The sequence below is a fragment of the Lepisma saccharinum genome, chromosome 18 (assembly GCF_977018435.1).
Source record: "Lepisma saccharinum chromosome 18, izLepSacc3.1, whole genome shotgun sequence".
Lineage (NCBI taxonomy): Eukaryota > Metazoa > Arthropoda > Insecta > Zygentoma > Lepismatidae > Lepisma > Lepisma saccharinum.
In genome coordinates this window covers 7,798,986-7,822,056 of record NC_139246.1, presented here as the reverse complement: position 1 = coordinate 7,822,056, position 23,071 = coordinate 7,798,986, and the positions used below count along the sequence as shown (strand labels likewise).

General features: G+C 35.6%; 1 protein-coding gene across 3 annotated transcripts in view; it reads right to left on the bottom strand.

Moving 5' to 3' along the window:
- The window catches only part of slgA (proline dehydrogenase slgA), a 181,687-nt gene that overhangs the window by 41,885 nt on the left and 116,731 nt on the right, over nt 1–23,071 (bottom strand). For all 3 annotated transcript variants that reach the window (XM_083140096.1, XM_083140098.1, XM_083140097.1), the window contains exon 5: nt 3,969–4,033. In XM_083140096.1, coding sequence (XP_082996222.1) covers nt 3,969–4,033 — 65 coding nt within the window. The remainder of the gene's footprint in view (nt 1–3,968; nt 4,034–23,071) is intronic.

Sequence of the window (23,071 nt, the reverse complement as noted above, 5' to 3'; positions counted from 1 at the left end):
GAGTCGGTTTCGAGCAGGACACACAACAGTGTCTGATGCGGAAATTAGTGGGCACCCTAAATGTGCATTACGGATGAGTCCATTTCTGCTGTTGATGACCTCATACGAGAGTGTCGGAGGATTAGTCTGAACCAGATTGCATTAGTCATGGTACAGCATAGACTATTGGTCATGAACACCTTCAATACCGGAAGGTTGTGATATTTTTGTATGCGGATTAATAGTAAAAGCATTAAATTATATTACCGAGTAAAAAACCTCACAGTTTTCCTCATTTGCTTCAGTACGCATTGCATCAGTCTCTTGTTTAAGATTCTAGTTGTCTGAATCACCACCAGAGGCCCTCAGCTTCATTTGACCTTCAAGAACAGTGTGTGCATTTAACTCCCACTCTCGGATCACATTGAAGAAGTTCTTTCAAAAGTAACTTTTTCCTATCAAAAACTTCGTGAATAGTTTTGCAATGTTAAGATGGAATAACTCTGCACGCCGAGTTTTAACCCATGCGCTTACCTAGTCGTCGAATCGATGGCCTGACTGGACGTTCGCTTCCCATACCTAGTTGTCGAATCGATGGGTTCCCGATTTTCATCATGTAGTTCCCTTTTCATTCAATAGATGGCAGAGGTTGTATGATCTTTCAAATCTATGACGTGTATGTTTGTGCTGCTAAGTTTTTCATACCATTTCAAGCATGTTTTGTTCAGTAATTTCTCATGTAAACAAACCTTCATTTGTTACGTCTTGCAAACATGTTGCATAAGAATGTTGTAGATGATTCTGCGATTGAAAAGTTGCTTTCGGATAGCGATGAAAACGAAAATGTGGATTTTGGAAGGGGAGATGAACACGGAGGTTCATTTTATGTTAGTGAAAGTGAAGAATGTAGTGGAAGTGAGGAAGAGGTGGCTGTGGCAGGAAAAATATAAAAGGTTGAGGAATGGAAATGGAATGCAACGATGTGTGTGATCAAATTTATTAGGTGAGTTTCTAATTATCTTTCAAGTAAACTGCATATGTGCATACTTATTACTATACTTCCACTTCAATATATAAAATTGTCACGTAAATTGCTTGGATAGTTTCAACAATATTTGACATCTTGTCTTGCTGTGCAACTTTCATGGGAGATATCCAAATTTAAATGGTATTTCATGGCAAAAAAAGTGGCATTTAAATGGTAAGCGGATGGGTTAAAGAGACAGCATTGTGACGTATATGTGAGAAGGAATCAACGGGATATTAGAATCATACGAAGTGTTTGACTGTTCCTCTTTGCTGCTTTCTCGAAGTTACGTACGTAAGAGATGAGTGAAATTGACGTAGATTGAGGGAAGGAAAGAAGCTATCGCCAGAAAGTTACATCGTGTCAACTCTTGTTAAAATGTCGACGTTGGAGCAATCTCAAAGTTTGCCAAATGGAAGATGAAGTTTGAACTATTCACCCTTTCTTCGCTGCTGCAACCTATCGACGTCGTTTTGGGAAGGAACGTGTTTGGGTGAGACAATACATAGAGAGAAGATCATTAAGTTTTGAAGTTACAACTGTACAAGGAACTACGCAGTCGAACGGCTTGTTGCTGAGGTTTGTACTTTTATGTTAATGTTGGCAGTGAATACCGAAGCATTATTGGCAGTGAATAACGAAGCATTATTGTGGAACGTACATAGGCATGATGAATTATTATGAGTTATTGGAAGAAGTACAAACGAAAGTGTTGAATTTTTCTCTTCGCAACTGTCAAGACTAACATCGTCACGATTGACCCAGATTGACGAGATGTGACGTTTTGCTCCCCTTTGCCTACTTTTGCCTGATTTGGCAAACTACATGTGTATGGTATTATCGAAGCATTACGCTTTATAATTATTGAAACATGTTCGCCACGAGTCTCTAAAAAGGAATTTAAATGAACATACATACATTCACATGGTTACGCTGGGAAGAAATAGATACGCAACGTAACTTTGAAATACCTTGTAAGAGCACCAAAGAATTAAGATTTGTATAATGTTGCTTAAAGGGCAAAAATTCATGATTAGATATTTATAATATAAAAGAAGTAAGATTTTTATAAACATCACAGCTAACCTAATTTATTGTCAAATTATAGTAACAGTTTAATACGGAACACGTTGATGTCATTTCACTTGGAAGTAATTTTAAGAGATAGATCTAATCAATTGTTACATTTTCGTGAAAGACTGAATTATTAAAAGGATGCCGGTTCGTCTTATAATTGTTGTTATATTACTGTACTTGTTGTTGGGAAATAATAGTCATTCTTCGATGCGGGATTATTATAATAAAATTTGACCACGTGTCGCAAATTATAAATTGTTGTTATCTATTTGTCCTAGAAACTATTCTCGATTTAAACTTGGATAATTGGAATTGTCGAGTCATTACATACAATTATTAATCATAAATCTTTCATTGTGATTTAGACAGTTAAACCTTTGACAATAAATCAACCAAGTTGGTTACCAATTGTGTTAGTTGTAAGTCACGTAAATTGGAAATGTACGCATTTGGACATGGAACGAACGCTCAACTTCTCTTCTAGATTAAAGTGCCATTTTTGAGAAACTAGTATCTTCCCGCATTGATACTGTTGGTATTCTCTTTAGTCAATCAATTGGGTTGTCCCGATTTGTGGTTCTCTTACGAGACTGAGGCGAGGGTGTAAAAACACGTCATTAGCTTCAAAAAGATAACTTTTGTAACGGTTGGGTTGGGGTAAGTTTAATTTTGATCCCACGGCCTCAGTTCACGACTTCCCTTTTTAATATTATTCAACTACCCACCTAATTAGTTACAAGGTGTGTGCCAATGATGCTCAAAGAGGAGCAAAAGGCTACACGGATCGGGAAAAGTCTCACGTACACTTGTAAATGTTCCCTGGTGTGTTGCCTTCTGCCATCAAAAACTGTATCACGGATCGCTGAACCTTCTTTGTGGCACCTGACACTGAACACTATGACCCGCCTCACAGAATGACTGACTGGCACCTTGGAGGCAAATTGCACATACACTACCTCCATTCCCTGCCAGTGCTGCCACCTAGCGACGAGGTCTGGAACTCATCTCGCAGACATGTGGCATACCCCAGCCTGGCCTACATATCTAGTAAGTTTCATCCCTCTGTCACTTTACTTCGCTTTTTCACTGCATTAATCCGGTTATTTATTAACCATACCAAATACTGTATTAATATAAAGGGTCTGTGCGATTCTAAATTCTAATAAATTCTAAATAAATTCAATTAAACAATATATACATTTAAAATATTTCATGTAAGGTTTCATCTTACATACTCAAGACTCGAAATTATCTACAAACACAAGTCACACATGTTACAAGATATACAAATCTATGAAAAATTGTTAATTGTATAAACATTTCAAACTAAAATTTACCTAATCAACTTCAAGATATCTTCTGTCTCTCGGATGGATAGTACTGCAATGGACACTTACAAAATAAAAGGATGAGAGAATTCTGTGTTATTTTCCATCGCAACCTTATTTTTCTTCCTTTGTAAACAAAAACTAACTGTGAAAAACTTGCCTTAGGGCATTTATAAATATGTATAAATTCAATTGAATTTTGATTAATAAAAGTAGCAATTTTTCACGTCCAAGGAGAAAAATTCATGCAAATTTCATGTGAGTAGACACACTGTCAATTAAATCCAATCTCTCCAGTAAATAGGATGTCACAACTTGGTGTCAATTTTCTTTCCTTCCTCTTATTTGAGTGCTTGATGCAAAGTCACTCTGGGATTGTTCCAAACATCCAAGGCATTCTCCTTTATATAGGCTGCCCCAAGAGGCTCTGTACAGTAGTGAACATGATCATACGAGTAGTTTGGATCAGAAACAGCTATTTTACTATTCTTTGGGAAGTAAGCTTGACACGCTACTAGATGAAATCTAAAAGAAAATATATAAGAATGACCACTTACCAACAATTGTGGACGACCCAGCGCAGTCATTTTAATAGCAGTAAATCCAGTTCCGTATGTGTTCCCTGCAAAATAAATTACACTTTTTAATATTTATTTATCACGAGACAAATGTTCCATGCTGATGGGCTGAAGAGACAGAGAGCAGTAAACTAACGGTTGGAATGCAAGAGCTTTCTTTGCACACACTCACACAAACTGTTAAACATTTTCAATTGGTACCTGGATTTGGAATACAATCTATTAAAAACAGCAACATTTTTATATAATTTTAAAATCTTCGTTCGTCAAATACATAAGTTCTATTAACTGAAAAAAGAAAAAGTATAAATTCAAATAATGTGAAAGAAAAATACAAATGAAGTAAATGAATTTCTCAGCTCTTCAGCTGAAAGTAAATTATAAATAAGACTACAATATTGCGCAGTGTGCATCTTGGAATAGCTCTACTTTAAATTGCAAGAAATTCATGTTTTCCATTGAGTAGGACTGACATTAATACATTCATTTTTGCAATCGCCAATTTTGGAAAGCAAGTTTTACACAGATTATCATATTGAAAGTAAGTTGACCTACTTTGCACTAAAAATAGAACTGTGCTTGTTCAATACATCCATAGTTAAGTAAATATGCTAGTTCAGGTATGTGAAACCGGGTCTAAATTTGATATGTAGAATACTTAGCCTTTACAATTGATCGATTTGGTTTATTTTACTTCACTTTTCTGCCACTTTTGGCTAATTGCGAACATGAGGATGACTGATGTAATGATGCAAAGAACACGCATGCCCCAACCAGAATTTGAACCCGGGACTCCTGATGTTGTAGCATGCTATGTTAACCACTTCACCACAGAGGGCAGCTTAGGGCTTACAAAACAAATTTGTTACTGGAAGCTAAACACCAGTTTGGCAAGCCTGTCTCTACTCATACCAAGTACATTTTTAATTAATATGAACACATTGATGGAATATTTTGTATCAACAGACACAGAAAATTTTGAAAAAAACAACAAACACATTTTTACTTTAAATTAGATGAATTTAAAGGACAAGTGCCCGGATTCAATTGCAGAAGAATAAATCAAAATTGCAAATATTTCAAGATCTGCGCTGGCAGAGTTGATGAGTGGTTACTGAATTTTCCTGATATATGCACACATCAAAGAATATATATATATATGTGTTTCTTTAGCAAATTAAAAAAAAAATGTCTTTCAATTCTTTGCAATTGTCCAGTGTTCAATTTATGAACTTGGATTTGTATATAAAGGCCAATGTTCCTTCTGTAATATAACTTTCCTTGTTTCTAGCATCAAAACATATGGAATACAGAGAAGTTAAAACAGAAATGGAACACTTATTTTATGCATAAATCAAAGTTCACGATATAGACTTGGTTTGCCAATGAAAGAACTAAGGTTAATATTAAAATATCAAGATATGGAGGTATATTTTCACAATGACTGGATCTGCACTTGACACAAACTTAATCTTAAATAAATGTTTCTTTTATTTTGTTGATGCAAAGATTAACTTTGCAAAATTGGAAGATTTACTTCAGCAATTTTTTTTGGTAAAGCAAGTGAATCTTTTATATAAAGAATAAAGAACCACGATGTCAAATGAAATGTAACAGGCATGCAAACAATTTAATGAAAGTTTATTTTCTTTAAACTTCAATTTTAAAGTTCAGAATTCCCTGAAAATTACTGTTCCTGTATTAAGCATATTTGATTCTGTGTGTATGTTGGCAGGCATCCAGAAATTATATTCAAAGCAGCATGACAATAAAGTCACTAAAATGTGAGTAGTTAAGAGTGTTTAAACAGTAAAAATATCACACCAGGTAAGCCAAAATGACATCACTTGCTGACATTTCTTTTTAACCTGCCTTATATTTCACTGCACACACATTTAGGTACTTAATTTTAATCTCCTCTGTTCTTCCACCTCCTAATGTGTTTGACTAATTTGGTTCATTTTACTTCTCCTTTCTGCCACTTTTGGCTAATTGTGAAGATTAGGATGAGTGATGATATGATGAAACTGATGAAGGGGCACTCACAAAGAACACCCATGCCCAGACCAGGATTCGAACCTGGAACTCCTGGCATCATAGCACTTTGCCACAAAGGGCAGCTCATAATGTGTTGAGCACACTAACATGTACAGTAGAAATGGAAGGTGTAAAGATAAGCCAAGCATAATTTAGAATATGTAGTCAGGTAACATTAGAAAATGTGATTCAGAATTGATAGATGAAAGGAGGCTGGAGCATGGTGCTGAATGCATCACCTCCAAAAAATGGCCGAGATCATGAATATGTGGGACCCTACCTTCAGTCCAGTGCACTGTGCACAGGAAACTTTACCTCCCTTACTACAGCTACACATAGAGTAGACAGTGATACAGCAAAATAAACTAAATTAGGTACAAAATAGAAAACACTGCCGTATATTTAAACAGATGCATGAGGCTTGCTCAGATTAAACTTGCCTCTTGACAAAACAGCTGCAAGTTTCCCCACAATGGTTTTGCTGCACCTGCTTTGGAAAATGCAAGACAAATGAAAGTTACAATGACCTCACTGTTATTTAATTGTGGACTCTTGCTATTGACAAAGACATTGCATCTAGAATGCTTCAATCTGTGGGATTTCAGTTAAATGCACTCATAAAAGAATACTAAAATACCTCATGGCTCATGTTAGTTGATGTCAAACATTTATCAGCATGCACCAAGCTATTTACGCCCCTATATTTGAAATATGTACAGTGTGTCCAGTTCCACTGCAAGGCAGACAGATCGGGAAGAGTGTGGCAGGCGGCACTAGCTGAGATGCAGACATTTTCAACCAGTAACGTCCCGCTTAAGTTTACCCTCGAAAGTGTTTTGCTTTGCTCGGAATCGGTTGGAGGTTTCGAATGTGCAACACTGTATCAAGATTAGGATGCAGACTAAACCGTTAAAAGTCAATGGTTTTCGTGAGCATTGTTTGCAATCTGAAAGCTTCGAGCTTGAGTTGTTCTTTCCTTCGCAACTACAGGTGCCCTGGACAGAGCTGCGAATGGAGTGAGGAACAGCCCTTGAACCAAGAGCGTGTTAATTTTGTACTGTGTGAAAGAGTGTGGTTTTTCGTTACTTGCCATGCTACTTCTTTGTTTAATTGCGGTGTGTGTGTGTTGTGCGTAAGTGAGGTGATTGAAATGCCAGCCGCAAAGTTCACGTTAGAACTCAGAATTTTTATGTATGACACTTAGGTGTGCGATTATTATTTGTGGGGAACCTTAAAAAAATAGAGTCTACCGAAATAACCCTCATAGTATTGGTTTGAGTTGGTGTTTTAAGTCCACTTTATGTACAGTAAGGCTAATCGGGACTGGACCTACAGTTTAAAGTGGGATCCGAACCACTTGTGCCTCCACCGGGTATCGAACCTGGGACCCCTTGATTACAAGGCAATGACGCTACCACTGCGCCATGGGGGAGCCCTCCCCCCCATAGTATCTACTAACTAAAAGACAATATAAGGGAAGAACTTGGAAGAATTAAGGAAGAAGAACTTTTGAGTGTGAATCAAAATTTCATCAAACTATGCCAGGAATGTGTGAATGTAGGTGGACATCACTTTGAACAACTCTTATGACACAGGTTACTGCTCGTTTTGCAATATTAATATAAATATCTGCATGCTAAAGATATGTCCATAAAAATAAGCGGGACGTTACTGGTCGAAAATATCAGCATCTCTGCTAGCACTGCCAACCAAACTTCTCCCGATCTCTCTGTCTCGCAAGGAACTGGATGCACGGTATTAACTGCGAGCAGCATTACCAATTGGAAAATAACACAACCATGTAAGACGATTTTGATTAAAGTGAGAAGAGAGTACCGTCTTCTTCACTTAGCAGGAATGGCAGTAAGAGAAGTGACGGTTTATGCTTTTCACTGAACCATTTTTGCGGGGCCGAGCCACTACCACTCTGAACTGACACCCGTAATGTTTCCCACCAATACGGATACAGATGCTTGAAAATTGTAAAAATTTAAAGCTGTTCAAAATATTGATTAATTAGTATCCCACTCAATTATAAGCATCAATTTGCTTTAAAATATTAAAAAATTACATCAGAATATTAAAAATTACACGTTATGTAATCACAAAATAGTTTTTTCACATACCATGCAAAATCAATGGAAACATTATATTTTGTACAACTTCTAGATAATTAGACTCCGAACATTTTTGTGAACTGACCAAACTGCTGGATATATAACGGCTGGTATCAGTAAATAAAATCCAAGCAATCGATACTTTCTGATACATCGGCATCAGCTCAGCCTACTCTTTCTTTTAGGTTACTCCTATTTTCTCCCGTGTGAATGCAAGAAGCATTTAAAAATATTTAAGGAATAAATGGATAGGTACTCGTTAATAAGCACTCATGTTTCTAATTGTGTTATAAGGTTACATGTAAAGGTTCCATCACAAATTAGTTACTGATCCAATTATACACGCAATTATGTATATACATATACATAAAATGCAGATGGAATGCTAAATATTAATATACACATAACAGCACGAACTGTAACACACACATATTCATCAAGAATGAATAGAAAACAGTCTCACATTTTCAAGCTTTCGTTGAACAAGTCTGGGAAAAAATGCATATGAAGCCTATTTGCACGTGTTATAAGTATTTTTAAGTATCTAAAGTCAAGTGACATCACTACTAGGCATGAGTTCGCATACTCCTCAGTACATTGTTCAAGAGGTGAATGTCAGTACAGAAGATGAATGTCAATGGTCATAAAATTTTTCTTTCTCTTCACAAAATGAATTAGAACGTATGTATTCACATGTAAGTGATTAATATTAAACCTGAGCAGAAAGGCAATATACATACGTACTACAGTGAATTACTTTTAGTATCTTAACAGTTATTGTTTGACAACTATATATTCAAATCACCTGTAAATAATTACATTTCATTCTGGTAAAACATTGAACTTAGTCCACAAAGTAATTATTTAACAAAAAGTCATATTATTGGAACATTGCAGTTCATAATACGCACATATTGAGAGCCTCCTATTAACCCCACTAACAAAACTAATAAGAACCTGCACAATAAAACATTGAAACTGTGAGTCGATTTCTACCCATGCTAATAGTTGTTGGTTGACTGTATTCCAAATCCAACATCCAATGTTAAATGCTTTTCCAATTCATAGCTCGCATGAATGCACACACACAAGCACCCAAATAATTTGATCTCTTTCGCCACTCACCAATACACACATACACAGGTGGCAGGAAAGCTGAATTGTAACCAGAAGGCTGTTAACTATTATTTTATGATAATGAAATATAACAATTCGTAGTTCGTTTTTATTATTTATGACAGGTAAGATTATGTTATTGGTAAGATACAGTATTTGCTCCCCTATTTCATCTGAACATTATGCAAGGGACTTTAATGTCGTAAGTTTTTGCTTTACATGAATCATACAATTATAATCTTGAAAATAAATTTACAACTGATACAAGTAGAGTAATGATATATTTATCATTTATATAATCTTGGTACAGTATCATTTAGTCTATCAATGGAAATTTGCTAGGGAGTGTTTAAAAAAGCAAGCCTTTTGGTTATTTATATGTTCCATTCACACACACATTCACACAGCTTGAATCAGATCTCCATGACTACATTAGGTATGCATGGAAAAGATATCAGTGAAGAGTTCCCGCACACAATTACAACAAGCATGTCTGGTATACAATAAATTCTTTTAAACAGTTGCATAGGACTTATCTCGCTCCTCCTGAGAAGGCCCGAGAGCATGGTCGTGTATACACGAGCTCTCCTGCCCTGTACGAATGCTGTTCTCTTGCTTCAGCACTGCTAAACTACTCCACCTCTTATCACGGACAGAAACTCCTTCTTTCGGAGTCTTCGAGTCTTTTACAGCATCCAGCTGACAACTCGGATTGGCAAACTAATTTTGCAAAATACTTCGCAAATAGAGTCAATTGCACATCATTCTGCAATTGCTGGCAAAATTTTTAATTCAATCATGATATAAAACTTATAAACTGGATTTCTAAATTTATCTTTCAAAAGTAAAAAAAAAGGTATATATATATATATATTTGAATTCAGAATTCATTAATCAAGCTATGTAAAAACCAAATCACCAATATTTCTGCAAATCCTCAACCCAGTTTAAAAGTTATATATCTTCAATATATATATATAGTCTGGAAACTGCAGAAAAATTCATTATATTTTCATGTTAATTATTGACAGACAGCAAAGTAAGTGAAGCTGCCAGAAATAATAATTACTACAAATGTCAAAATAATAATTATTCAAGTTAATATATGCCAACCTGAGAGCAGGAGTCAACAATCGAATGAATGAATGGAAAAGATTACCAGGGAAAGCATTAAACAACATTCTACATGAAGAAAGTACAACAATTCATGAGTGATGGTACACTCGTAATGAGACAGCAATGTATCAACTCAAGAAATAGGAAGCGTAGCATAGAAACTATTGATGAATGTCAGAAACACTTATGAAAAAGAAGCTGAATATATATACAATCACGGTACAGGGTACACACAAATGAATGGTGTGGTTATAAATGTCAATAAAAAAATTATTTTTCAAGTTACGTGGTTGCAGCAAACACTGTAAGAGGCGGAAATTGTCCCAGTTTTTAACATGCAAGTTAAAATTACAATCCTTCAATGTGGGCTTCACACGACACACATCAACGCGTAATCAAACTCGTTCCAGACACAGTGTATAACATGTCCACTGTAATGTGCTGCACTACATGCATTATCCGATCACAAAGTTGCTGGATGGAAGTTGGCATTGGTTGTGCATAAACCCTGTCTTTAATAAACCCCCATAGAAAGAAATCGCAGGGCGTAAGATCCAGGGAATGAGGGGGCCATGGGAGAATGTGATTTTTTTTTTTTTTTGGTGGAGGCAATATTTGAAACCAGCCTATCAAAAAGATTGTAACTTTAACTCACATATCAAAAACTGGGACAGTTTCCGCCTCTAACAGTGTTCGCTGCAACCACGCAAGTTGAAAAATAAATTTTTTATTGACATTTATAACCGCACCAGCTATTTGTGTATACCCCGTATAAATGGGAAATATACCAACTGAAGCTGGGAAGAATGATTTAGAGGATGAAAGGAGGTAGGAAAACAGGAGAAAATATCATTGATTCAAAGTTGGAAGGAAACAAACAAAAAGGATTCTGCTACATGAACTGCTATGATCTTTCTTGCGAGACATGTGAATGTGAAGAAATTCCACACAATTGTAAAGTGGGTTAAGGAAAAAACAACAAAAAACTAAAAACTGCAAAGGAATTACAATAACCACCACCTTCAGTCAATTACACAGAACAATATTAAATATATTTCCTGGAACAAGAATATAACATGAAGATAACAGAAGAACAGGCAGGCTTTAGAGAAGGTTGATTCTCTACTGATCATATGTAATAGAAAAGAAAAGAGCCTTCAGTTAACAACTACACATTCACTATTTATTAATTTAGTGAAAGCGAATGAATATGAGCAGATTCAATAATGGGAGGTTGCAAGCAAATAAATATCAACATAAATATTATTCTTAATTGGGAGAAGAGACACGCAGTAGTAGATAAATGCGGAGAAACTAGTACTCGTTTTATCCGCAAAACTGTTTTCTTCTTCTTTGTTCTATTAATCCTCGTTGGAACTTGTACTGTTGCTTGGCATGCTTCTATTATTCATAGTTATCCGGCTGCCGCTAGGTGCGCTGCTGTAAGCTGTACGTCTGCGTCCGTGTCATCTGCTATTTCCCGGCGCTAACTGTTGTAGTAGGGGAATCCAAGTGTGGTGTGCCTGTCCGCTATCGATGTTTAGCTCATGTGGGAAGTACATTATGGCATGTGTTTCTTGATTTTAGTGTTTACGAGTGTGTGGGCAGTGTGCTTGACTTGACGTGTACCTTTTGTATTGTAATACAATAGCCATAAAATACAAAAGTCAAGCACACAGCCCACACACTCGTAAACACTAAAATCAAGAAAAACATTCAATAATGCAGTTCCCACTTGAACTAAACATCGATAGTAGACAGGCACACCACACTTGGGTTCCCCTACAACAACAGTTAGCGCCGGAAATAGCAGACGAGATAGACACAGACGTACAGTTTACAACAGCGAATCTGGTGGCAGCCGGAGAACTACGAACAATAGAAGCATGCCAAGCAACAGTACAACAAGTTCCAACAAGTGTGGTGGCAGTGGCCACTGAATTTAATAGAACAAAGAAGGAAAAGCAGTTTCGTGGATAAAGTGAATACTAGTTTCTCTGTATTTTTAAATATTATTCATAAAATAGAGTACTTATATGATGCATCAACTTCAAAAATCAAAATAGGTGCTACAAAAGAACTATGACAGGCTGTTGTTCTTTCGCAGTTTTATTTAAGATCTTCAAAAGGCTTAATAAAAATTGCAATAAAAATGCCAGTATGGCATGATGGTTAAAGAAGATGCACTGTATTCCTTACACACGTGGAGGATAAAGTATAAATTGAAATGGAACAAAGATTTAGAATAAATGATGAAAAAATTATGGATTAATACCAAAACGGGGATTAAAAGTGAACATTGCAATTGGAGAAGAGTTAAAGAGACTTAATATTAGACGATGTAAAGACAGAAGTTAAAGCTGAAATAAATAAAATAATAAATAAAGTTCGAGTAGAGAAAGGGTAGAGTAAAATTACATGGTATTTTGTGAGATTGCAACAAATCAATATTTTTCAATGTAATAGCAAAATGTTCAGTAATATGTGGAGCAGAAGTTTAGATACTGAATTGAAACCAAATTTTTGGAGGTGCTCTACAAGAATCTCAAGAGGAAATAAATAAAGAAAGCAATAGTGTGATTAAAAAAGAACATGCAGCACTCAATAATCAATTTTGTTTGAAATTGTTACAACAATGTGAAGAGAACGCCAGAAGACAGACGACGACAGAAGAATCAGGACAAAATATGGAACCAATAATGCCAAAGCATGTCAAAGAAAGATAAGAAGCTGATTTAAGTTTGTGCTGTGGTAGTCGAAATATATAACAAACTGCCTTCATTCAATAGACACTATCTCAAATAAGTTCCATGGTGGAAAAATTATATTAATACAGTTACCTGTATTAAGGCAGAAATGACCCTTCAGGTTTCTGGTTAAAAAAAGCGTAAAGATTGGCAGACAACCAATTTACAGTGCACATATACGTATCTACATTTTTCTTATTAAGTGTAACTTCTTTGTCAATTCTGGTTAATCACAACGAATGATGAATAGATATAAGTGGTGAAGGAAAACAAAGGAACACCTATGCCAAGACTAGGACTTGAATCTGGAACCTCGAGTGGCAAGATCGTAGTCTTAATCACAGCGCAAATACCCACACAAATGAAACTACACATGGAGTATTTGCATGTCAGAAGAAATACAATGATCATCATATACGAGCAACAACAAAAAGACTTCAAGGTTTCTTGTTCTCTACACCAGCCACAAAGTTGTCTGCAAAGGTGAACTCAAGTATTCTTCATCAACAGATTGAGATGGTTTGGCCTGTAACATTGTTTGGGACCTTTTATTCCAAGTGTTGTTATTGCACCAAAGGAGACACGTCTAATATATTCCACGAATTGGAAAACACCCACTATACTGTATAAATGATCCGATAAAGCAATGTATGGTGTGTTGAAGATATTGATAGAAATAGTACCTGCAAAGTACTGGAAACTTTATAAAGATCAAAACCATAAATATAACATATTTTTCACTTCATGAGACAACTGTTGCATGTGCATTGTGCAAATATAGAAATAATAACAATGGAGCAGTATAACACTTTGATATAAACATATGGAAAAACTTCTGATTCCAAGGATATTCCATTAAGCAATTTTTTTCCTACTTTGAAAGAGCTGTTACCTTTCACATGCCCAGATGCACTGTGCAAAAAACAGAATCTCAATTCAAAAGAAGAATATGAAGGATAATATTCAATACCAACAAGCAAATTCTCACAAAGAACAGCGCAAAAACTTATAATTCCAGCTGAATAACAAAGAACGGCATTCAATTTATGAGAAACATATCACAATCTGTATTTAAATTTACAGATGTAGTAGACATGCCTGAATAATAGTGATTGAGTTCAATGTTGGAAGAGTAACCAGGTAACCTTGCCACTTAAGTGACCATCACTCACAGTTTAGTATGGCTTTGTATTGCCACAAAGAACTTTACAAAAAAGTGTGCAACGTTTGATGTCTCCAGATGAATAAATAGAACTGAAAGAAGGAAGAAACTGTATATCACAAGGGTGCATGAAAAATTGTGCAAGATATATGGCTAGCATAAGAAAAAAGGCAAACCATACATAGAAATAAGAACTCTGGCTTATAAAGATCTATATAAAAACTTATTAAAATAATAAATAACAGGAATACAGTGGATTGAGTTCCATATTCCAGAAATACGAATCTCACAAAAGATATGTCTGCATTGTATGAAAATTACCTTAGCAATAAGAAGTCTTGATACGTATTCGGAAAAGCCAAGTCTCGGATATGAAACTGCATAAAAAGCTTGAACTCTTGCCCGACCAAGAGCTCCTCTGTATCTCCAAGATTTTATGATGATTCTTTTTTATATTGATATCAAGAAGAAAAAAGAAGGCTTATTTGATGGAACTGAGAATCATATCTTTCACACACCTACATGAATAAGAAGATTGTAACGTATAACATACATATTTATGAGAAATGAATCAAAGAACGATGGTATTATCCTTGTGAATGAAAAAAATGCAAACAATGTTTGACAGCAATGAGGAATTTACGCTATCAAGGATAAACTGAAAACTTCAAGAAATGGTAATAGTAGTTGGATAATAAAAATATAAGGACAACAGGAGGTTATTCAACATTTATGTGAACGAAGATCAATCAAGAATGAATAAAGTTAATAATAACTTAATAACAGTCACTGATGGAAATCCTGCATATATTTCCAACTGGATGATGAAATAAAATATAATGTTTAAATGAATTTTTGATATATTCATCCTATCAGAAATACACAATATTAAGAAGTCAAGTACATAATCTACTTTTGCACACAGAACCTCACTTCACTTTTTTAATGATACATAGAAAAAGACCTAGGATTAAAGATTTGGCAACAGAAGTATATCAACTCTTGCACAAATGAAAACTTTATGAAAACTCTTAATCTGATGATTGGAGTCACATAAAAATTGACATGTACTATGACAAACAGATTCCTATCAATGTCAAACAGCTCTGGAACATTACACAATCAAGACACAACATTAATTCCACGCAAATAACACACACAGATGGACTGCATATATTTCCAACTTGAATAACTATAATCAAACAATTTTGCAGTAATTATTAATTGCAGCCGTAATTAAAATCAAAACAAACTTTCAGTAAATATACAAGCCCTGATTCTCAACTGTGCATTATATGTAACCAAGAATAATAATTAAGGCCAGTAGTACCATAAATTGACATGAATTTTGCTAGTGATGCAACTCTGATAAAATATATGTAAATATACAATAACAATATATAGTTTAAACAATGCAATTAGAATAGTAGTTGCACAAAAAATTTAACTGTATATTTGACTTTCATGCACAGTAATGAGAAATGCAGCAACTAAAAGTAACGGTTGTTGAAAAGTTCAGTTCCATGTTTACGACTACGATATGTTGGGAACAAAAATCTAGCTTTTTTCTTTTCTACAATGAGCTGAATAGTGTGTGGAACATTTTAGAAACTATGTAAATTAAGCCCTTTACCAGCTAACTGTAGACCAGGCGAACAAGAACAAATCTCTGCGCAAGTAGTGACCCAAGACGGCTCCACCAATGAACAGTGAGAGAAACAGGATTGTGTAATGGGCGACGGGAGTTACCCGATTTCCTTGCTTCACTCTGTCAGTGTTGCAAACTTTTGAAAATGATAATATCGCACGCACATGGGAAACTGACCGCACTTTTGTCTCCAGGTCCGTACGCTTGGTTTAAGAATTTCTTAGAGAATTGTTAGGGATAAAACAGCAAGTGGAAATTTTGACAAGCTGTACATTTAGCGTAGGTCTGTACCGTGAGTCTGTACATGCCATGAAATTTCTGTACATGTACGATCAGGACTGTACGGTTGGCAACGTTGCGCTTTCACCACTCGATTTCCCTCCTCCTCTGCCGCTATGCGCGACCCTGCTCCACAGTTAGCCGAGACAGGGTATAGAAACCATTGCGAATGTTAATATTTAATTATTTTTGCAATGTTTGTATTAGTTCATTGCTGAGTAATAATAGGATAAATGAAGTAATTTAGAAGATACATGTGAAGAAATCCTACAAGGATATACAAATATGTTACCCAATGTGCAATTATGAAAATATTGCCACGCAATGCAAAACCTGAAAGAACTACAGTGATTGTAAAGACATGCTATAAATAACTTATCTGTAATGAACTGCATGTTGACATTTGAACCATTAATATTGCTACTTACTGTGTTAACATGGAATTCTGATTGAGGCCTGTAATACCATTGATGGAAAAGTAATGTTGAGAAGTTTATGTAATCAAAATAGTGCAAAAATATTGTTGCAATAAAAAAAAACCAATGCAGAGAGTAGGGTTTTAAGCACAACTGATTTACTTTTTAACAACCATTACTTTGAACCACTCAAGTATAAATATGTTCTCTATTAGAATTGAAATAATATCCTTAATTCAGTTTATATATAAAAATTTCTTTGACCAACACAGAAATGTATGCCTACACTTCATTTCTGCCAAACCATAACAAGGAGAACCACTTAATAAGATGAATTCATAAATTTAAGTATAACATGCAGAGTTCTTGCAACATATTTAAATTTTGTTTATACTTCCTCACTTTTCCTTGTAATTTTATAAGAATAAGTTTATTTGTAATGTTAATTAATTCCTTGCATGGTTAGACGTGTCTGCAATTTACACAAGATGATTAATTGGTACAGTTTTGTCACATAGATGGAATAGTGTAAAATGAAGTGAAAATAAAGACCCAAATACTTTGTGGTTCCACTCAACTTTCATATGATACTGGCAACCAAAGTTTGAACAAGTACTGGATCAGTGAAAAATAACATGAAAGTAATTTGGTAACACAACATTAGTACATACTTCTAAAAATGTAACTGGGTCTTAATCTTCAAATTTTATTGAAGAGCTTCAGGAAAACAGCAGTATCTAGTTTTATTAAGGGCAACATTTCTCCTTTTGTCTTTACTTTAACTGTGTGATGTGCCTCCACAGAGGATTGAACATGGTACCCCTTGATTACAAGCCTTGTTCTTCATTTATACATCACACCACAATTTTAAGCAAACAAAATGGCTCCATAAACATTAAGGTAACTGATTCTATAAGTTCCAAGTCCAAGCCATTAGTTGTAGATAGATAAGTGTTGTACAATACTCAACCTCATTATGAAAATTTTGTTCCATGACATTTTTGTTATGAATGCTAATCAACACAATACACATCTGTGTTTTGAATCATAAATCTGACTTCTCTTGAAGTCCCTGAAACCAGCAATAAAAAAATGTACTCTTAGCTTATTGGCATACATTTCTGTGCGGTTTGAAGTGGAAATGTTAAAAATGCAAATATGCACACATCATATAAAAGATAAATTTGCACTAATGTTATCACAGAACACAGGAAGCAAAATTTTCTCAGAAATCACAAAAGCTCTTGAAGAACTTTTTCACAGAGTATAAAAGTTACTACTAAACATAATAACGAAATATAAGTAACGCGTGTAGTACAGTGAACTTTACTGCTCTTTTTTCTTATTGTAATAAAAGTTGTGTTTATCAGACACTTGAATAAACCTAAACATAAAATGGAGTTTATTTCCTGGACTGCAGAGTACTATTTTTACATTTCTTTTACTTCAATCCATTTATACATGTAGATATACATGTATTTTGGGACTTCAGTATATATTTATAATAAAACTTAAAGACTCATAGTTCACTAGGAGGTTAGTTAAGACAAGAAGATGCAGGAGGGGAGTTACACGAGGAAAAACATGTTCCCTCAGAGGGAGGGAAGAATTAGTGTAAAAATCTCTTGTGCGTCAGTTGCCAATTTTAGAAATGTCAGAGTAGCTAATTTGAAATTAGAAGCAATTCAACTTGCCAATTTTAGAAATGTCAGAGTAGCTAATTTGAAATTAGAAGCAATTCAACTTGCCAATTTTAGAAATGTCAGAGTAACTAATTTGAAATTAGAAGCAATTTAACTTACCAGGAAAGGGTATGCGAGCAGTCTGCCATTGTCCTTTTAGGAACGCAGAACCGTTAAGTACGATAGCAGGGAACAAGAGTATAATCAAGATCCTGCTGCCCCTCTGACTTCATTTTCTTTATGTTATTTAATATAGCTTTTCTGCCACTTTTGGCTAATCGCAACAATGAGAATGAGTGATAATATGATGAAGGGACACTCACAAGGAACATAAATGCCCAGGTTGGGATTTCAACCCAGGACCCCTGGCACGACCTCTTTTTCAGAATCACTGATGCATTAAAAGATTACTGTCTGCTGTTTATAAAGGAAATCAATGAACCATTCTTAAGGACAAATTCGACTTTTATATTGGATTGGTAGAATATCAATTATCGCTATCGGTAAATTTTAAATCCGAACTTTATCATTATCGGTCAAAATTTCGTATCAATCCATCCCTAATTATTAGAAAGATATTATTGGTTTATTATTACACTGAGCTATCAATCAATTATGTACTCCACCATGGGCATGCGGTGAAAGCTTTGGGCTCTGGCAATGGGAGGCACACAGGTTTGGATCTCCTGGGGAGCTACAAATGAATAGCGTAAACTGGTCATAGAAAACCTGCAACAAGGACTGGGGTTTCGTCGTGCTGACAACACGTCACCCCGTAACTGGTTGCATGTTTTATTTAGAATCTTATTACTGGGAGGTTATACTTTTTCTTATTTATTTTATTTGAAGGTTATTTTTTTGGGGTTTATTTATATTTGGGTTTGGGGCACTTTACCGTGGTTTCGATATGATAAATTAATTCTTCCTCTTTCCGGCAGTCCGTAGGTAGGCACTGGCCCTCATGGACTTATGCCATGGGTTATTATCAATGAATTATACCAAAAATTGAACCATTTAAAGGAGATCAAAATGTTGATGAATACAAAAATGTTACTTTAATTGAAACTATACTGTATCAAAGTATGGGTCTTTCCTTTAAAATGTTTATAATTTTCCATAAGATATTTATTTAACTACAAAATCCATTTCTCCCTGCAATGCTGCTATCAAAATTATGAAAATTATGTCCATAATTTCCTTGACATTTTGACTCTGCAAAAGTATCTTGTGGCATTTTGGGGGGCTGGCGAGTATCCTCAACTCCGAAAAAGTATTGACTCAGCGTTAGTACATAGCATTAAAGTTCACTGTCCCCATATTCCATGTCTCTTAACCACAAATTCAGAATATGATTTGAATAGCGATGAAATTTACTGAGAAAATGATGCTTCGTCAAATCTGTGCAGATAAAAATTGTGACAATGAACTTCAGAATATATTTTCCATATCAAAATATTTAAATCTCAATGGTGACTAATTCGGGATTAGGATGTACCAGAACCCTCCTGGCATTCGCCATCGTCGTGCCTTGAACAGCTCTCCTTCTCTGGAAAAGACAGCATTATGCTAGGCAAAGGAATGGAGGATACAAAAATCAACAGGAATGAAGCATCAAGGACTTGTAGAGGAGTCACTTAGGATGCCCTACAAGAAATGGGCCTTGCCTAAAAATCCATTCACCTACCAAGATGGCAAAGACTCGTGCGTAAAGGAAAAGGCAAACAATCTCGGGCATTACAGTTGACAAACACTTAAACGAAAGTGTCACTGTCCTCTTCAAGTCTGTACGAAGTTCAGGTCTGGAAAAGAGTGGTTGCATCACACACACATGAAAGACATAACACACTTCACTCTGAGGAAAGTTTACGATCTCATTAACCGCTTCTCAGTAACAAATTATTTCATGCCATGTTTCGTATCTGCCTATCCTAATTTTTTTGCATATTCAAATGAAAAATGTTCTTCTCTGAAAAACGTGTTGAGTTTTTGTGTTTTAAGTCCACTTTATGCACATAAAGGCTAATTGAGACTGGATCTACAGTTTAAAGAGGGATCTGAATCACTATGTGCCTCCACTGGGTATCGAACCCGGGAGCCCATGCTTACAAGGTGACGACCCTACCACTGCATCATTGGGGAGGCCCATCGGTGGTTTCTAACTGAAATTAATTCCTACTAATTTCAATTTTATATAAATTCTTTACCAAAAGTGTCAGAAAAGTTGTATTTTAGAGACTATACCAATAAAATATAAATGCATTGAAAGTTCTGTTATGTTACTTGGATGTTGAACAGAAATGTTTCATGTATTCACTTCCAGAAGCTAATACACAGCCCTCGAAGTGGAAATCTTAGCTGGAGGGATGTTTGGCCGAGTCTTGAGGTTAGCTGAGGGGATGCTCCTATGGTTTAACATGGTGATAATGAAACAACTGGGAGGCAATGCTGAAAAACATTTTGCTAGCTGGCAAGGATACCATCCCCATGCATGTCCCCTCACTTCAGACACAGCTAACATAGGCAAAGCACACAAATTTGCAAGGCTAATTCCATCTAGTTGTGATCAACTATCTTGCAAGAAGCAAAAGCAGATACAGCACAATGAATTAGCTACGAGTTTTCAACACTGATAACTTTAGCAATATACAAAACGAAACCAAGTGAAATTTTCATTCTATTACAAGGAAGAAGCAAACACTGAAATGGATTGGATGGCAACTGAAAGAACTGCATTTCTGAAAACTAGTAGCGAACTTAACAACATACATGAAATTTATGCATTATTTATTTATTTACTTAAAGTTTGATACAGAGCTAATAAACCATCTGTATCTGAAACAGAGCTAATAAACCATCTTATACTGAAACTGCGCAACAAGAAAACAAAAACAACAAAACAAAACAATACAAGATGGCAGAGAAAAGAATGTTCTGAGATATTGTCGGAAACTGCATTCTGACAAGAAAATATCAATATTTACAGGCAGGCTATTATATAAGTGGGGGAGCCTATAGTAAAGAGACCACTGTAGAAGAGAGAGCCTTGTAGTGGGAATGTGAAAGAGCTTTACGTTGCGGGTTGGCCGTGAGGGTACTCTTAGATGAAATTGGTTGACCAATAATTTGGTTCTACTTTTGCTGTTGATGATTTATGCAAAAATTTCATGTCTGCTAGTTCGTGACGAGTGTGTGGTGACTGGATATTCAAAATAGACATACTATCTGTTTTATGAGGTGTCTGAGAGAAGGCGAGCAATAGCTGAGAACAGAATCAATCCTGGATAGATTAGTTTTAGAAGGCACAGTCCAGATGGGGGAGCTGTATTCAAGAATGGGGGAGATAAAAGGATTTGAAAAATGTGCTAATGGATAATTGGTTTTGAATTTCACGGAACCAATACAGAAGACCAAGGAGATGCATGGCTCTTTTAGTAGTATGTGTAATGTGCTCATTGAAGTTTAGTTTTTCGTCGATGATCTTTTTGAGATGAAACCTTTTTGATGGGACTGTTTTCAAGAGTATAGAAACAAAGCACTTCGTTCCATTTTCAGGAATGGTGAGGCAGGAGCATTTTTGAGGATTCAATTCAAGTTTCCACTGGCGACAGCACAAAAGTAGTTCTGTAAGAGCTTGTTGTAGGATTAGTGAATCACGTTCAGATTAAATCTCTTTGAAGAGTTTACAGTCATCGGCAAAGAGAAGTACATTTATGGAAAGAGAATATAGTCTGTCAGTCTCGTGCATGCATATAGTATTTTAGCAAAGATAGAAGTTTACCGTGGATGTTAAATCTGGATTGTAATTTATAAAGAAGGAGATTATGGTTAATTTTATCGAAGGTTTTTGAAATGTCCAAATATATAACGTCAAGCTGGGAATTATTTGAGATCGACTGAGTAGCATGAGAAAGTAATACCGATAGATTGGTCAAGCAAGAGCTGCCTGGAAGAAAACCATGCTGAGCAGTATTAATAAGGGGGAATGTGAACTTTGTCGGAATTTCATCGAGGCCCAAGGACCGGCGTAACGGAAAAGAGCTGAGGAAGAGATTTGACTTCTTGAGGGGAGGTTTAAATCGAAGAGAGAGTGTGCGAACTAACAGACTTTACATGAGGAAGAGGTTCGGAAACTGTCTCAGAGGAGAAATTTTCATGAAAAAAAAAAGTTAAAAAACTGTGTTCTCTTGTCTCCAACAGCAGTGTCAGAATTATTTACAATTTCCATTGGCACACGAGGGTTCGGTTTTCTCGAATTTAATAATGAGGAGAACTTCGGTTCAGAAACACACTCTGCCGTTATGTTATTTATATATTTAGTATAACTTGTTTTGAGTAAATTATTTGAATGTCTCCAAATATCACAAAAAGTTTTGTGGGTATGTTCATTCTGGTACTGCTTCCACAAGTTCCAGGCCAGCTTTTTGTTTTTCAAAATAAGGATAAGTTCATTGTCGAACCATATCGGACATTTTGCAAAACTCCGTTTCTTGGTAGGCACATAGTCCTTTATTACAGAATGCAGGGCTCCCAGGAACATCTCCACAGCATCGTTGACCTCTTAGTCTTTGAACAGGAATCACGGATAGGCATTGAGTGCTTGCCGGACATCGTTCAAGGGGGTTTATCGCCACAGGTGGTGAGGTCCGTTCTGGGGGTGGAGGTTTTTGACCTCAGTGGAAAGGAGGTGCACATTTCACACATCCTCAGTCTTATCACTTAATGTTTTAGTGTGATTATACACCTGGGACTATTTCTTGCATTC